We start from the raw sequence: 17,069 nt of genomic DNA on the forward strand, positions 1-17,069 counted from the left end.
AAAAATACTCCCATACTACTCAGCAGGCAAGCATGCAATTTAACTGTCTTTTGTGTAAATGGGTAACTAAACTACAAATTATATATCAAGGATTTAAAACTAAGCTAGCTGAGAAAATCTAATTTATACATAATTATCACCATCAGTACCCTGTATTTCATTACTGGGACACAGAAACACAAACAATGATGAGATCTATGCAAATAACAAAATTCACAGTTTATTTTCCTCTACTAACTGTGATTTAAATGTTAAAATACTGGACAATGAGTCCTTTTACTGTGATCAAGTGTTATAGGCATCCTCAATAAAATGGTCATAGGAAGTCTGTCCACCACTACAATCTAACAAACTAAAAAGGCTTCTTTTTCGATGCAATCCTAAACCAAACTTTATTTGGCATTCTTTTTCTTTTTTTTAATACTCTATGTCTCTCCCTACACAAATCATAAAATTCAGAGAGTGAAGTAGAAGTAAACAGGAAAAGCCCTCTTCTTAACAGTGAAGAAACCTACAGGTTAACTCTGGTTTTGCCAGAGCTGATTAATATTTCTCCATTTAAATTTACTTATGAAACTGAGAATCCCCTAGAATTTTCTGTTATCATTAAGCATCAGAACACCCACCACTGCTCCTGCTTAGTGTTCTGTAAAGCTCCTGGAGCAATAACAACTTCAACATACTCCTGAGGTCAGGCAGACCTCCATGGGATCACTGGCTGGCCAAATCTACTACCTCATTTGGCCAGGGCCCATTATCTCCTTTTCTGCTCTAATAGTCCAGCAACAGGACAAGGAACACTTTCACTCCACATAGTCACCATAGTCTATTCAGCAAAACAATCACTCCTTCCTGAAACTCTAAGGGTGTACACATGGGTCCTGTTGCATTTCTTCCAATGTACCTCCTACCCTGTTTTTCAGGCACGCTTGATTCCTAGTACACAATTGATTGCCACAATATAAGCTGATTTAATAGCCTCCCTCTATACGTATTATCAAAAGCCAAGAATAGGATTTGATTGCAAAAAGACCTTTTTTTTATTTTTTTAAGTGAAAGTTTACAGTTCAAGTTAGTTTTCATTCAAAAATTTATACAAACATTGTTATATGTTCTGCCGCTATTCATAAGGTTTTCACTGGCTAATGCTTTTCAGAAATAGACTGCCAGGTCCTTCTTCCTAGTCTGTCTTAGTCTGGAAGCTCACGTCTGTCAGTTTGTTGTACTGCGAGGGCTTGCATGTTGCCGTGATGCTGGAAGTTATGCCACCGGTATTCAGATTCCAGCAGGGTCACCCAGGGAGGACAGGTTTCAGGTGAGCTTCATAAGGTTTTCACTGGCTAATGCTTTTCAGAAATAGACTGCCAGGTCCTTCTTCCTAGTCTGTCTTAGTCTGGAAGCCCCCCGGGTTGGAAGGCACTCAAAAGATGACTGGGGAAGAGCTGCCTCCTCAAAGTAGAATCAACCTTAATGACGTGGATGGAGTAAAGCTTTCAGGACCTTCGTTTACTGATGTGGCACGACTCAAAATGAGAAGAAACAGCTGCAAACATCCATTAATAATTGGAACCTGAAATCTACAAAGTATGAATCTAGAAAAACCGGAAATCGTCAAAAATGAAATGGAACGTGTAAACATCGATATCCTAGGCATTAGTGACCTGAAATGGACTAGTACTGGAGGAACGGTGTTGCATTCATCGTCGAAAAGAACAGACTGATCCCTCCTGACAACATGCCCAAAGTATATACGGTGCAGTCTCACCATCCTTGCTTTTAAGGAGCATTCCGGTTGTACTTCTTCTAAGACAGATTTGTTCGTTCTTTTGGTCATGTCTTCCAGGGTCCTTCCAGTCTCAGTCAGATTAAGTCTGGTCTTTTACTAGAATTTGGGTCTGCATCCTACTTTTCTCCTATTCCATCAGGGACTCACTGTTATGTTCCTTGTCAGGGTGGTCCCTGGTAGTAGCCAGGCACCATCTAGTTCTTCTGGTCTCAGGCTGATGGAGTCTCTGGTTTAAGTGGCCCTTTCTGTCTCTGGGGCTCATATTTTCCTTGTGTCTTTGGTGTTCTTCATTGGCCTTTGCTCCAGGAGGGTTGGGACCAACTGATGCATTTTAGATGGCTGCTCCATAGCTTTTAAGACCCCAGATGCCACTCACCAAAGTGGAATGCAGAACATTTTCTTAATAAACTTTGTTCCCCTGAAACCATGGTCCCCATACCCCTGGCCCCTACTACTCTGTCCCTGGAAGTATTTGGTTGGATTCAGGAAACTTCTTAGCTTTTGGTTTAGTCCAGTTGTGCTGATTTCCCCTGTATTGTGTCCTTCCCTTCATCTAAGATAATTCTTTTCTATTATCTAGTTAATGAATACCCCTCTCTTCCTCCCCACACCCATAATCATCAAAGATTTTTTTTTTCTGTGTTTAAACCTTTCCTTGAGTTCTTAAAACAGGAGTCTAATACAATATTTGTCCTTTTACAACTGACTAATTTCATTCAGCATGGTGCCTTCCAGATTCATCCATGTTATGAGATGTTTCGAGGGTTCACCGTTGTTCTTTATGGTTGCGTAGTATTCCATTGTGTGAATATGCCACAATTTGTTTATCTATCCATCCATTCACTGGTACCTAGGTTGTATCAATCTTTTTGCTATTGTGAACAGTGCTGCGATGAAAAGGAGTGTGCGTATATCTGTTTGTGTGAAGGCTCTTATTTCTTTTGGATATATTCCAAGGAGTGAGATTTCTGGATCATATGGTACTTCTGTTACTAGCTTTTGAAGGAAGCATGAAATCAATTTCCAAAGTTTTGTAACATTTTACATTCCGACCAGCAGTGTATAAGTATTCCAGTCTCTCCATAACCTCTCCAACATTTGTTATTTTGGATTAATGCTAGTATTGTTGGGGTGAGATGGTATCTCATTGTAGTTTTGATTTGCATTTCTCTAATGGTTAATGATCGTAAGCATTTCCTCATGTATGTGTTAGCCACGTGAATGTCTTCTTCGGTGAAGTGATTGTTCATAGCCTTTGCCCATTTTTTAATTGGGTTATTTGCCTTTTTGTTGTTGAGGTTTTGCAGTGTCTTGTAGATTTTAGAGACTAGTCCCTGAAAGGATTTTCATAGGAAAAATTTTTTCCCAGTCTGTAGGTTGTCTTTTTACTCCTTTGGTGAAGTCTTTGGATGATCATAAGTGTTTGATTTTTAGGAGCTTCCAGTTATCTATAGTTTCTCTTCTGGTGTTTGTACATTATTAGTTATGGTCTATATTCTGTTTATGCCATGTATTAGGGCCCCTATCATTGTCCCCATTTGTTCTTCCATGATCTTTATCGTTTAAGATTTTCTATTTAGGTCTTTGATCCATTTGGAGTTAGTTTTTGTGCATGGTGTGAAGTATGGGTCTTGTTTCATTTTTCTGCAGATGGATATCCAGGTATGCCACCACCATTTGTTAAAGAGACTGTCTTTTCCCCATTAAACAGACTTCGGGACTTTATCAAACATCAGCTGCTCATAGGTGGATGAATTTATGTCTGGATTCTCAGTTCTGTTCCACTGGTCTATGCATCTATTGTTGTACCAGTTCCAGGTTGTTTTGCTACTGTGGCAGTATAATAGGTTCTAAAATCAGGTAGTGTAAGGTGTCCCACTTTTTCTTCTTTAGTAGTGCTTTCCTTATTCCGGGCCTCTTCCCTTTCCATATGAAGTTGGTGATTTTTTTCTCCATCTCATTAAAAAATGCTGTTGGAATTTGGATCAAAAATGCATTGTATCTGTAGATCACTTTGGGTAGAGCTGACATTTTCATAATGTTTAGTCTTCCTATTCATGAGCAAGGTATGTTTTTCCATTTATGTAGGTCTCTTTCAGTTTCCTGCAGTAGTGTTTTGTAGTTTTCTTTGTATAGGTCTTCTACATCTCTGGTTAGATTTATTCCTAAATATTTTATCTTCTTGGGGACTATTGTAAATGGTATCGATTTGGTGATTTCCTCCTCGAAGCTCTCTTTGTTAGTGTAGAGGGATCCAACTGATTTTTGTATGTTTATCTTGTACCCTGATACTTCACCGACATCTTCTACTAGTTGCAGTAGTTATCTTGTGGATTCTTTATGGTTTTCTGTGTATAAGATCAAATCTCCTGCAAATAGAGATACTTTTACTTCTTCCTTAAGAATTTAGATGCCTTTATTTCTTTTTCTAGCCTAATTGGTCTGGTTAGGACCTCAAGCACAATGTCGAATAAGAGTGGTAATAAAGGGCATCCTTGTCTGGTTCCCATTCTCAAGTGGAATGCTTTCATACTCCCTCCATTTAGGATGATGCTGGCTGTTGGCTTTGTATAAATGCCCTTTATTATCTTGGGGAATCTCCCTTCTGTTCTTATTTTGCTGAGAGTTTTTATTATGAATGTGTGTTGGACTTCGTCAAATGCCTTTTCTGCATCAACTGATAAAAGCATGTGGTTCTTGTCTTTTGTTTTATATAACTGGTCTGTAATTTTCTTTTTTGTGTGGTGTCTTTACCTGGTTTTGGTATCAGGGTTATGTCAGCTTCATATAATGAGTTTGGGAGTATTCTATCCTTTTTTATACTCTGAAATACCTTTAGTAGTAGTGGTGTTAACTCTTCTCTGAAAGTTTGACAGAATTCTCCAGTGAAACCATCAGGACCATGGCTTTTTTTGGTTGGGAGTTTTTTAGTCACCTTTTCAACCTCTTCTTTTGTTATAGGTTTATTTATTTGTTCTACCTCTGTGTTAATTTAGGTAGGCAGTGTGTTTCTAGAAATTTGTCCATTTCCTCCAGGTTTTCAAATTTGTTAGACTATAATTTTTCATAGTATTCTGTTATGATTCTTTTAATATCTTTTGGGTCTGTTGTGATATCGCCCATCTCATTTCTTATTTGGGTTATTTGACACCTCTCCTGTTTTTCTTTTGTCCACTTGGCCAGTGGTTCATGGATTTTGTTGATCGTTTCAAAGAACCAGCTTTTGGTCTTGTTAACTCTTTCAATTGCTTTTCTATTCTCTATTTAATTTAATTCTGCTTTAATGTTTATTATTTGCTTTCTTTTGGTGCCTAAGGGTTTCTTTTGCTGCTCTCTTTCTATCTCTTTTGAGTAGTATGGTTAATGTTTTGATTTTGGCGCTTTCTTCTTTTTGGATGCAAAAACACCATTTTTACTCTATGCCAGAACAATAATTTTCCCACACTTGAAAATCTTTTACTTTAATATATGTATTTTTAAGGTACTTTTGTTTTTTGGCAAATTCACTAAGTAAACTGACTCCATGAAGGAATTCAAGAGAAATACAAATTCAACACAAAAATGTTTCAATTAGTTCCTTCATTCTCAAATACTATGAAGAATAAGACACCACATTCTAACTGTCTGCTCATAATATATTACGTAAAAAACAAACAATACAAACACTCAAAAAAAAAATGTCGAAAATTTAAAAGTGGTTCTTTCTACACATAAGTTTCTGGTATTTTCCAAATTTTTGCAATGAATATTGAAGTGTCTCAATAAATAAATTAGTTTAAAGCTAAATATTATGCTGACATAATCTGGTTAAGAAAAAAAATGATATTTTTGTAATTAGATATAAATAAACTTGAAGTAAGTTCACTTACTTTCTGCTCTGAATTTTCCTGAAATAAAAGTCCAAAGTAGTCCTTCTCCAAGAGATTGAGACGTTCACATACTTTGTCAAATAACACTTGTCCCTTAGCACCTTTCTGGAAAGAAAAAAAAAAAAAATACAGTATCTTTACTTTCCAAGCACTAAAGATTCTAGAAGTACAGTAAAGAGTTTCATATCAGATACATGATTTATCATAAACTAGCACATTTGTTTTCCAACTTTCTTTTATACCAATACAAAAGGGATTTCTTTTTTTTTTTTAACTATAGCCCACACACACACATGCACACAAAGCATTAATTCTACAATGAAGCTATGCTGAGAGAGATGACCTCTACTTTATTGCTACTCTATGTAAATACAAAATGGGCTAAAATAAGCAAAATTTTAGGAATTGTTTTATTTTGTTTTAAACTACAAAAATATGTGTAAACTCAATACAGGGGAAGTCAGCACAAGTGGACTAAACCAAAGGCTAAGAACTTTCCTGAATACAACCAAACACTTCCAGGGATAGAGTATCCAGGGTGGGGGTTTGAGGACCACGGTTTCAGGAGACATCTAGGTCAACTGGCATAACAAAATTAATTAAGAAATTTCTGCATGCCACTTTGGTGAGTGGCACCTGGGATCTTAAAAGCTAGCGAGCAGCCATCTAGGATGCATCAATTGGTCCCAACCCCCTTGGAGCAAAGGAGAATAAAGAACACCAAACACACAAGGAAAATATCCACCCAAGAGACAGAAAGGGCCACATAAACCAGAGACTCCATCAGCCTGAGACCAGAAGAACTAGATGGCGCCTGGCTACCACCAATGACCACACTGACAAGAAACACAACAGTGAGTCCCTGATGGAGGAGAAAAGTGGGGTGCAGAACTCAAATTCTAGTAAAAAGACCAGACTTAATGGTCTGACTGAGACTGGATGAACCCCAAAAAACATGGCCCCCGAACTCTGCATTAACCCAGAACTAAAACCATTCCTGAAGCCAAATCTTCAGACAAAGATTAGACTGGACTAAAAGACATAAAATGATACTTGTGAAGCATGTACTTCTTAGTTCAAGTAGATAAATAAGACTAAATGGGAGCTCCTGTCCAGAGGCGAGCTGAGAAGGCAGAAAGGGACAGGAGTTGGTTGAATGGACAAGGGAAATCCGAGGTGGAAAGGAGTGTGCTGTCACATTATAGGGAGAGCAACTAAGGTCACATAAACAATGTATGTCTAAGTTTTTCTATGAGAAGCTAACTTGAGCTGTAAACTTTGACTTAAAGCACAATAATTAAAAAAAAAAAAAATCCAAACTGCCTCCCTTAATTCTACAAGGTGGCTCATGACATATCCATAAGGTATACTGTACAGGAAAATTACTTAGCCCTATCATTCAATATATGCTAACACAGTTCATTCCCTCAGCAAGTTTAATTTTGTTCTATGATATTTATAGATGACATATTTTTATTAACGCTAATTATGTTTCTCTTTAAAATCTTCTAAAGAATAATATGGTGCCCATTCCTTTGGACACATTTAAAAAAAAGTACAGAGTAATGGACTGGGACAATAAATTGACTGTCTTTAAGCCATTTAACACATTTTTCCCTGGAATAATTTTTTTTTTTTAATGTTAAGCTGCTGTTAACAGAAATGTAAAAGCTTTTGACAGCTATAGAAGAAAAGCCTGTCATCTAATCAATGGCAAAACATAATCAAAGCGGTGGCTCATTTCCAATTAAGAAGCACACCCATGGGAACACCCAACTGTGAGGTCAGGTCAGACACACGCCTCCTTCCCCAGATGCATTTATATAAGCAAGCACCGGGTTGCAAGGAAAAAAAGCTCAAGCCATCAGACTTTTTCATCTTCAAAACGAAAGCCCTCACACTATCAAAATGTACACTTGTTAGCACACTCAGTGTGTGAAAATTAATGTCCCCCACATACGTATTTTAAAAATGGAATAAGATATAAAATAATTACAACCCTGATAAGAGATTTCAAAAGATAGTTTTCACAAGAATTCAGTTCAAACACTTTTTTTTCTCTCCTGGCCTTATGTTCCTCCCCATTTGTGACAGCAGGGGTAAGAAATTCATGGCTGAAAAGCTTAAGGAGTATTAAACCATTTATGGTAACATTTCTGAGAAAGTAAAATTATGTCAAATAGCAGAGGGAAGAGGGAGAAAGCCACACAGACTACGTTACTTCAACATAATAATGTGCGAGACACATCACTATGGATCCAGGTCGTGATTTAGTATCCAGCATATTACTAAGAGCACTCAGGATAGGCATGTGTTTACATGTCTACATATTTAAGGTAATTACAAATACAGTGTAGCAGGTAAGAGTAGGAGTTCCTGGGTAGCGCAAACACCTAAGTGGTCAACTACTAGCCAAAAGGTTGATAGTTCAAACCCACCCAGAGGCGTCTCAGAAGACAGGCCTGGTTATACGCTTACAAAAAGTCACTGCCTTGAAAACCCTATGGAACAGTTCTACTCTCCACACATGGGGCACCATGAGTCAGAATCAACTCAACATAAAAAACAACAATAGGTAGAGGTATTCCTGGGTTCCAAATACCTAGGTTCTAAACTCATTTCCATGACTTAAAAGCTACATGATCTAGGGCAAATCACTTAACTTCTGTATCTTAGTTTGCACATCTGTGAAATGGGAAAAACAGTAAAATCTACCATAGGTGTTGCTGGGAGTGCTAGACAAATTGTAATATATAACAAAAGCTTAGAACAACATGTGGCACAAGCTTCGCTTCATCAATACTGGCTCTTATTCTTATATCTAGAAATTTTATAACATGCAAAATAACTAATTTCACTTACTTGAAGTTTTGGTTTAAGCCTTAGAAATTAAAAGCTCTGAATTTCATTATCTGATCTTTATGCAGTTAATCTATATAATTAAAACTTGCAGCTTGGAGGTATTTTAAAGTAACTTTATGAGATGACTCAAATCATGACAGACTTAAGGAATGTAGTAAAACCCAGCTTCTCTTCTTTACAGGAGTCCGGGATAGATGTGAGGAGGTTTGGTTACAAACAATGGCAAAGAACATTTTTCAGATAATCAATAATATAAGATAGAATTTGCTTTCTCTGATATTACTTCCAATTACATTTTTCACTCCTTAGTCCCCAGTGATTAGAAGACTGCCTGACATAATAGGTACTCAATAAATACTTGTTGAATCCACTGAAAAAGCATTATATTAAATTTATAATATGTAACAAATACTTCTCTAAATTAGGTAACATTTAACCAACCCAGGCTTACAGTGACTGACCATAGCTATAACTTTAGCACATAGCTCGTAATTAGAAACTTTCCATACATGATAACCAAGAAAACAGCTATTATAGGTCCTGCCACATCTATCTGCTTGGACATCACCCAAGATATAAAAATAAGGTATTTAAGTCACAATTAATTAAGTCTAATGTAAAAGGGAGAACATCCTCTTACTTAGAAAGACACGAAGAACTGACAACAATGTAACTCAAGAACAAAAAGACAAATAACCCATTAAAAATTGGGCAAAGGATCTCTACAGACATTTCTCCACAGAAGACATACGAATGGCCAGTAAGCACACGAAAAGACGTTCAACATCATTAGTCATCAATGTAATACAAATCAAAAACTACAATAAGTTACCACTTCACACCTACTTTTAAAAAATAAAAGCCAAACCGGTTGCCATCAAATGAACAGAGATGTAAAAGCCTTTGACGGCCATAGAAGAAAAGCTGGATGATTAACGTATCATAATTCTCACTGGTTTCTGTCTCAGAAATAGAAACATGTTCTCATGGAGAGAATTCTCCAAAAGATGAAGAAGAAGAAGAAGAAGAAAAAAAAATCCACACAGCTTACCATCACAATTTGGTGTTGGTACACCAGGTAGTACACAGGTGTAACAGCACAGAGCTGGAATCAGACCCAGTCACTTCACCATTCAGCATTTTGTAAGCACTTTATTATTACTAGACAAGTGTGACAGGAGGCAAAGCACTTTATATCTCTTTATCTGTAAAATGGGAATAATAGCTACCTCATAACTCACTGTGAGGTTCAAAATCCAACAAGCTAGTATATGTCAAAGTGCCCAACAGGGTTCCTCACTGGTCCCAACTTTGCCCTTTCACTAGCCTATGTCTAACAAATACCAAAATATCTTCTAGATGCTCTGACTCTTTACCTACTATTCTCTCCTTCCCTTTCCAAGAAATAGATATTTTAAATGCTTGATGAGATCCTGACCGCACACACGTATCACTTAAGCTTTTATTCCGTCTCCACCTTCAATGAACTCAAAGTTTGACTTGAAAAACAAAAATTCAACAATGCTGTGAGACATGTGCTGAGGGAAATATGTTAAAAGTGCTATGGGAACAGCAAGAGTAGGATGAGTAATTATGTCTGAGAAAAAAATCACAGCTTCACTGAGAATATGTCATATGAACTGAACCTTAAAGGAAGAAATCATTTTTTGAGGCAATGAAAACAGCATATTCAAAAGGACTTTTCATTTCAGATACTTGTTGAGTCTTTACTGAGCCGATTTCTATTTAAAAAGATACTGGAGGATGCAGTAAGATGAAAAAAAGTAACCCATCCATAAAGGACGGGCCATGAAATATGACTGCTAGTTACCTATCCCACTTTCAGATGACTGGATACACTTGCCAAGCTTAAATAGTCAGCATATAGTGATTCAGCATCCAATACGTGCCAGTTCTTTTGTTAAGATACTGGGTAAACAATAATGAATAAGACATACATATACTCAGGAAATTTACATTCAATTGTACAGACAGAAATAATCAGAAAGTTAAAAAAAAAAAGAAATTCCTTACAAATCCACCACTCTGGTCATAAGTAGGTACCTGGTGTAAAGGAAACTGACTGATGGTCTTTAAGATAGCCTGACACAAGAACTCTGCCCAGTGACAACGTCTTACTCCGGAAATAAAGGTTAACAGATACAAATACATCTTCCCTCAGGGAGCTTAAACACAGATGGATATACATATACATACCTGTCTACACATGCACAGGGATACACGCACACACGCACATAAAATTATAGAGTAGAATCGTGAAAACCCAGAGGGTGAGACAGTGAGGAGGTAGTAAGCAGAAGCCAAAGATGTCAAGAGGCAGACCTGTGTTCACTAAAGTGCGTTCCACTGGTCCCATGAGCTGCTCTACATATACGCCCACATCCCCCAAAAGGGGTGCAGAATGGCAGGTAAAATTCTGCTTACTGTATACAACTACTATGCATCAAAACTCCTATTTACATATTAGGTACCATGAGATTCTGTGGTCAATAAACTTTTTTTCCATCATTCAACCTGATGTTTCCCAAAATTATCTGGCTGAAGAACTCTCCCCATCTTTATTTAGTGCAATACTGAGTAACTTATTCCACAGCATACCACAGACCATACCTCCAGAAATGAGGTAGAGAAAATGACAGCAATCTGGGCCCCATGCAGGTTTGGAGACTGACATTAACATTATCCATTTGATTCAAAAACACAAAGAAAAGTTCAGTTTGAACTGGTCCAGGACTGGACATGCTAAGGTGTCAGGCAAAAGCAAATAATTCCCACGGATAAAATCCCAACAAATATCTCCTTATCTGTAAAATGGGAATATTAGCTACCTCAACAAATATAAATAATGAAAAACCACAAAACACATGAGGAAACTAGCCACCATTATTGAGAGTCAAAAACAGTATCAGAATCAGACCTTCAAAGACTACAGATATTGCAATTATCAAGAAAAAATACAGAATTGTTTTATATGTTTACAGATTTAAAGAATACTAAAAATATCACTACACAGAGACTATTAAAAGCATATTTTGAAAATAATCAAATAGAATATCACCTACGTAAATAAAAACTATAATATCGATAAATAAAAACTAAAATAAACTAAATTTTAATGCAAATGGGCAGGATCTGACATAGCTCAGGAGAAAATCAGTGAACTAGACAATCTGAAAAAGTTACCCAGAATGCAACACAGAAAGGCAAGGAGATGGAAAATATAATACAGTTTTACAGACATGTAGAACAGAATGAGGTGGACTACATATATTTCGTCAGAAAGATAATAGGGGAGAGGCAATATTAGAAGATATCACAGCTGAAAAGTTTTCCTGAACTGATAAATGCTATAAACTCTCAAATTAAAGAAACTCAACAGATCCCTAGCAAGATATATAAAATCTCTTAATCCACAATCATTTTATTCCATTAATTTTATATATATTCATTAACATTTCAGGGTTTGACATGTGTTATTAAAATAACAGATATAATAAAGACATTAAGACAAGGAAGAAAAGCACATAAGCTAAGGAATAATAAGAAGCAATAAAGAATATTATAACAGAAAACCTAGAAGTTAGCCTTAATAAACCTAAAACTAATTTCTTAGCTTTTGGAAGCTAATTCATGAGGGCAAAGAAAATAAGTAGCATATTTCTTCTTATCTAATAAAGAGAATATATCAGATTGTCAGGAAGCACATTTTAAATGCTGCGTATTACATGTTCTGAGTTATTCCATTTAACTGTACTAATCTGCAATTATGACTTGCCTGGGTACACTCTGACCGCAATACAAGCCAGGGCTCACAACTTTTTTGCCTTTTGCCATGGTCATTCTCATCATTTGGCGGAGGAGAACCAAAAGACAACTCACAATGGTAGTACAGTAAAACCTGTGAAAGCTGGCAACTTTGTAAAGCAGAAACCTGTCAGAGAAGAAAACTCAAATATTTTCCACTAAAACAAGCAATAGAAAAGTGGTAAGACTACACCTTGTAAAAGGTGGAAAACTTGCAAGACCCTCAAAAACAAGACAGTCCCGTCGAGTTCCAGCTCTCACAGGTTTCACTGTACATAAGAACATGCAGAGGGCATGGAGGTTGAAATTCTTCCTTCTCCCCTCCCAGATTCTGGTATGTACCTTTAGTGAGAATCACTGATTCTCAACATGAGAGAAAGGTACTGCAGTGGAATTATAGAGATCTGGGTTTGAATGCTACCCCTGCCACTCAAAAGTGTAAACTGTGTGACCTCAGGCAAGTTAGTGAGGTCTCTATGCCTCAGTTTCCTCTCTTTAAAAATGTCTAGCTTATAAGAAAGGGTCCTTGGGTGGCATAAATGGTTACACACTGGAGTACTAACCAAAAGACTGGTGGCTCAAACCCACCCAGAGACGCCTCAGAAGACAGGCCCGGTGACCTGCTTCCAAAAGGTCACAGCCTTGAAAACCCTATGGAGTTCTATTCTGCACACATGAGGTCGCCCTGAGTCAAAACCAACTCAACAGCAACTAACGACACCAACAGTCTTATAAAAGTAATGACAGAACTAAATGAGGTGTCTACAAAGTGTTTAATAAAATTCTTGGCACGTTATACAGATTTATTAAAGGCAGGTGAAATCACAGGACCATTTCTGAGTCACTCTAAAACAACTGATTTAAACATTATTAAGGAACCTCCAGTGATTTAATCCAATCTCCTTATTTCACAAAGGAGAAAACTAAATATTATAGAGAGTTTAACTGATCTAACTTTTTAGTCTGACTTTTTTTATAAGGAATAGAATCCCTTATTTGAGATAGCCATAAACATGGATATCCTCTACTTCTATCCAGGAAGGTAATTTTTTCCTATTATCAATGTTTTGTTTTTATAAACAGCTTGAATTCTATTGCATGAAAGGAATACAAATATACACTTGTTAGCCACGCAGAACACACAGTATACCTGAGATACCAGAACATGTAGCAGGTTAATTAATTGTCATAGCAATTTGGGGGTATTGCCTCTAATAAGAGTGAGCTACTGGTTTACCAAGATATACCCTAAATTTCTTTTTTACCTTTGTTTATCCAAGTATCTAAACCACACCTCATCTTCTAGACAAATTTTCAAATTCTCCTTCCCTATGAAGCCTTTTCCAATCTTTCAATATGTCACTTTTCTCCTTCAATAACTTTATTTTACATCTATGCATTTATATTTTACTCCTTTTGATATTTATTACTTTTGGAGCCTGAGTTCTTTAGGAAGAACTATGTTGTTATTTATAGCTGGTACAGCAGCACCTCACTGAGTAACTTGCTCACTGAAAGGCCAGCAGGTATCTGTTGGGTGGACTGCTACCATAATGCCAGCCGAAGAGTCGGCAGAGTTGAGTCCAGAATTCAGGCCTCTGGCTTGCAGTCTTACGCAATCTCCTGAATTAGGCTCATGGACTTCCCACCCTTAGACATTCAAAGTACTAAACCAAATAATACACACTGTCAAATAGAACCTGGGAGAGAAGAACAGCCACAGACCTACATTTTATTTTAACAATTCTACATTGTATTTAAACTCTCCCTCAGTAATTTGAGCATTTCCAAATACTTTGTGGGAACCAGAAGAATGACATAAGCAGAAAAGCCAAGCTGACCCTTTCTCTTAAGAGCAGGCCAGGCCCCACCTTTATGCAGAAGGGGACAGTGGAGTTTTTCAGAGTCTTCACTAAGACATCAGTTTTACTGTTTGCTATTTCTTCTAGGGATTTGAAGCACATCTTTGCTTTGTATCTGTTCTTACACTGGAAACTTTATAGAGTACAAACTTTGTCAACTTCTATTCTGGTAATGTGGCACCAAGTTAACTAAATAATTAAAACCGTATGACTCTTAATAAAACTTGCCAAGTGCACTTCAGAAAGAAACCTTACTTTCTATGCTAAATTCCCACATGCTTAGCAATCTTGTTTTCCCTGTCTGCCTCTCCCTAACCCTGACCCACTGACTAGCAATATAAAACAATGGGTTGAAAATTAAAAAAAAAAAACAAGAGGTACTTTGGTCTGCTTTCCGGTACCAGATTTAAAAGAAAAAGAAAAAACGATTGCAAAATACATGAGACACATCCAAAGCAAAACAAAAGGATTTAGGTGGGTTTAAAATATGCAGTATTTAAGGGCTGGAAAGCCAGCTTTGGGAACTTTGTTTAAAAAAAAAAATAACGCAAAGCAATCCACAGTAGGCCCAGCTGAAGAAAGGCAGGCTGGAATCTGAGAAGCTGAGCAAAGTCCTCCATGCCTATGCTGTTATTTGTGGCATTCATTATTGAGGCCAAAATATGACATTTCTGGAGGCCTCTCCACTTAGAAGAATTTGTGCAACTGCTTACCCGGCAGATTGCAGTAGACACCACACGCCATTGCCGTTTTATGAAACACCGTCCCTGCCTCCGTGTAGGCCTAGCCACACTACCGTTATTGTGTGCCGAGGAGACAGTGATGGGAAGCGCACAATGCAATCCATATACTACAGCCCCTGAGCTATGTATTCTGCACTAGCTCTAAGCTACACTGTAAAAATATAAAAGGCCAAGGAAAGAAAGGTATGCGCAGAGCAAACACAACAACTGATACATTGTTATGGGGGTGAGGGGGGGATCAACTATCACCCATACAGAAGAAGAATGAGAGTGTTTGAAATATTCTAAGGCCACGGCTTAGCAGATAATTCTTTTTCTGCCAATCTGAGTGAACTATCAACACACCTCTGTCCCGAGATTCATTCTAAACTCAGCAAAGTGCAAGAAGCTCTATCCAATGATTTTTTTTTCTGTTAAAAACATAATTCCAGAATCAAATGAGTCATTTCTAATGAACAAATACTTATAAAAGAAAGTTTCCCAGATCACTAATGAGAATTAAGTTTCAAAAAAAGAAACAAAAATTTCCAACTATTCAAAATAAAAGATAAAGATGTGTGCATACATATACTACATACACACATGTATACAAGCATACGTGTGTATATATATGTAGAGACATTACCACATTATGGAAACGTAAGTTTCTTATAAACCACTATGAGGAATAATAAGAAATTTTACTTATATATATTTTTTAATATTCCATAGAGACTAGGTCACAAAAGGGAAAGGAGGAAGAAGAAAAAAACATCTCACAGTTCATTGAAGTATTTCTATTTCTTTTTTCATTCCACAGAATTCAGGGGATTATGACAGAACACTGGGGAACATTACAGTGTTGTTGACATGAACGACATAAAATACTATTCAATATGATCTTAGGTGCTAAAAATAAAAATTAAAAACAGCCACAAAAAAAAAAATCATAAACACTAGACCAGAACAGATCGCCATGGATACACTCCATTGCCTATATCCTGCAGTAATTTTAAACAAAATCCTCATGTAGCTACTAACTCAAGGACAGAGGTGCTTGCCTTTCTTATACGTGATAAATAAGACCCTATGATATAAACATAATGTTTCCAGGTCCATCCAAGTCTAAATGCAGCATTCAGATGGGACATATTTCTACCCTAGTCTGTTGGGTTTTAAGATATTTTGAAATTTTTAACTAAGCACACAATTCATCTCATGAGCAACCAGAAAATGTGCTTCATCTTTATGCTATGGGGAAAATGACAAAAACAACAACTAAAAATCCTGCTACCAACATTATCAACAAAAAACACATTGCAAACCACAAATTTAAGTCTATAATATATGGCCTTTTTTTTTTTTTTTTTAACACAGCAAATACTAATTTCTAGTTTTAAAAGACAAAATATTCATCTTTTAATCATTCATCCTTAACCACACCCTATCATTTTTAAGGTGGTTATAGTTTTTAGTTTGCTGCAACCCAGGGGTTTCAGGACACAAGAGGCAGCCAGTAGACTTCTCTTGGAGGACATCTATCTTCACTCTGTGGAACAGGCCTGCAGAAGACTATTCCAAGAGCCAATTCCCCTTCCTCTTACCTAAACGCTGGCTCCAGGGTAAACCCAAAGCAAAGCTCTGGAATGGAGATCAGAAATCTCCCAGAACAATAGATCTTAAAGCTTATTAAGCAAACCATATGTGTACATAAAATGCACATACCCACACACAAATTTTAGTACAGGGAATAATTTTTTTTTCTTTTTTATGGCTTTAACAAAATGCTATGGTATAGTACACTCCCTGTCAGTTCTACTACACATCAGTTACTCAGATCTGCATAAAGTCTGGTCCTGCAAGCATCCCTTAAATGCCCTCTTAAAAGTGTAAGGGAATGGTATGGTATAGAATAGCCTAATCTTCATTTGCTTCAAGTGAATAGCTACTAAATATCTCACAATTTCTCATATGGAAAAACAACTACATTCCTACTCCTAGAGTTAATTTTAGCAGTAAAATTAATAAACTCATCTTTGATGTTCTCCTTTCTGAAACCCAACTGGTTACGGCCAATGTCTCTCTTGTGACTCTCCAAACAAGAGCATTTAAGTTCTTGGACACTAAAGGGTAGTTTATCCAA

The 17,069-nt window shown here is 36.8% G+C and overlaps 1 protein-coding gene across 13 annotated transcripts in view; it reads right to left on the minus strand.

Moving 5' to 3' along the window:
- The window catches only part of EPB41L2 (erythrocyte membrane protein band 4.1 like 2), a 276,802-nt gene that overhangs the window by 92,086 nt on the left and 167,647 nt on the right, over positions 1-17,069 (minus strand). For all 13 annotated transcript variants that reach the window (XM_049900692.1, XM_049900708.1, XM_049900685.1 and 10 more), the window contains one exon: positions 5,656-5,760. In XM_049900692.1, coding sequence (XP_049756649.1) covers positions 5,656-5,760 — 105 coding nt within the window. The remainder of the gene's footprint in view (positions 1-5,655; positions 5,761-17,069) is intronic.

Source organism: Elephas maximus, chromosome 1 (genome assembly GCF_024166365.1).
Source record: "Elephas maximus indicus isolate mEleMax1 chromosome 1, mEleMax1 primary haplotype, whole genome shotgun sequence".
NCBI classification, from domain to species: domain Eukaryota; kingdom Metazoa; phylum Chordata; class Mammalia; order Proboscidea; family Elephantidae; genus Elephas; species Elephas maximus.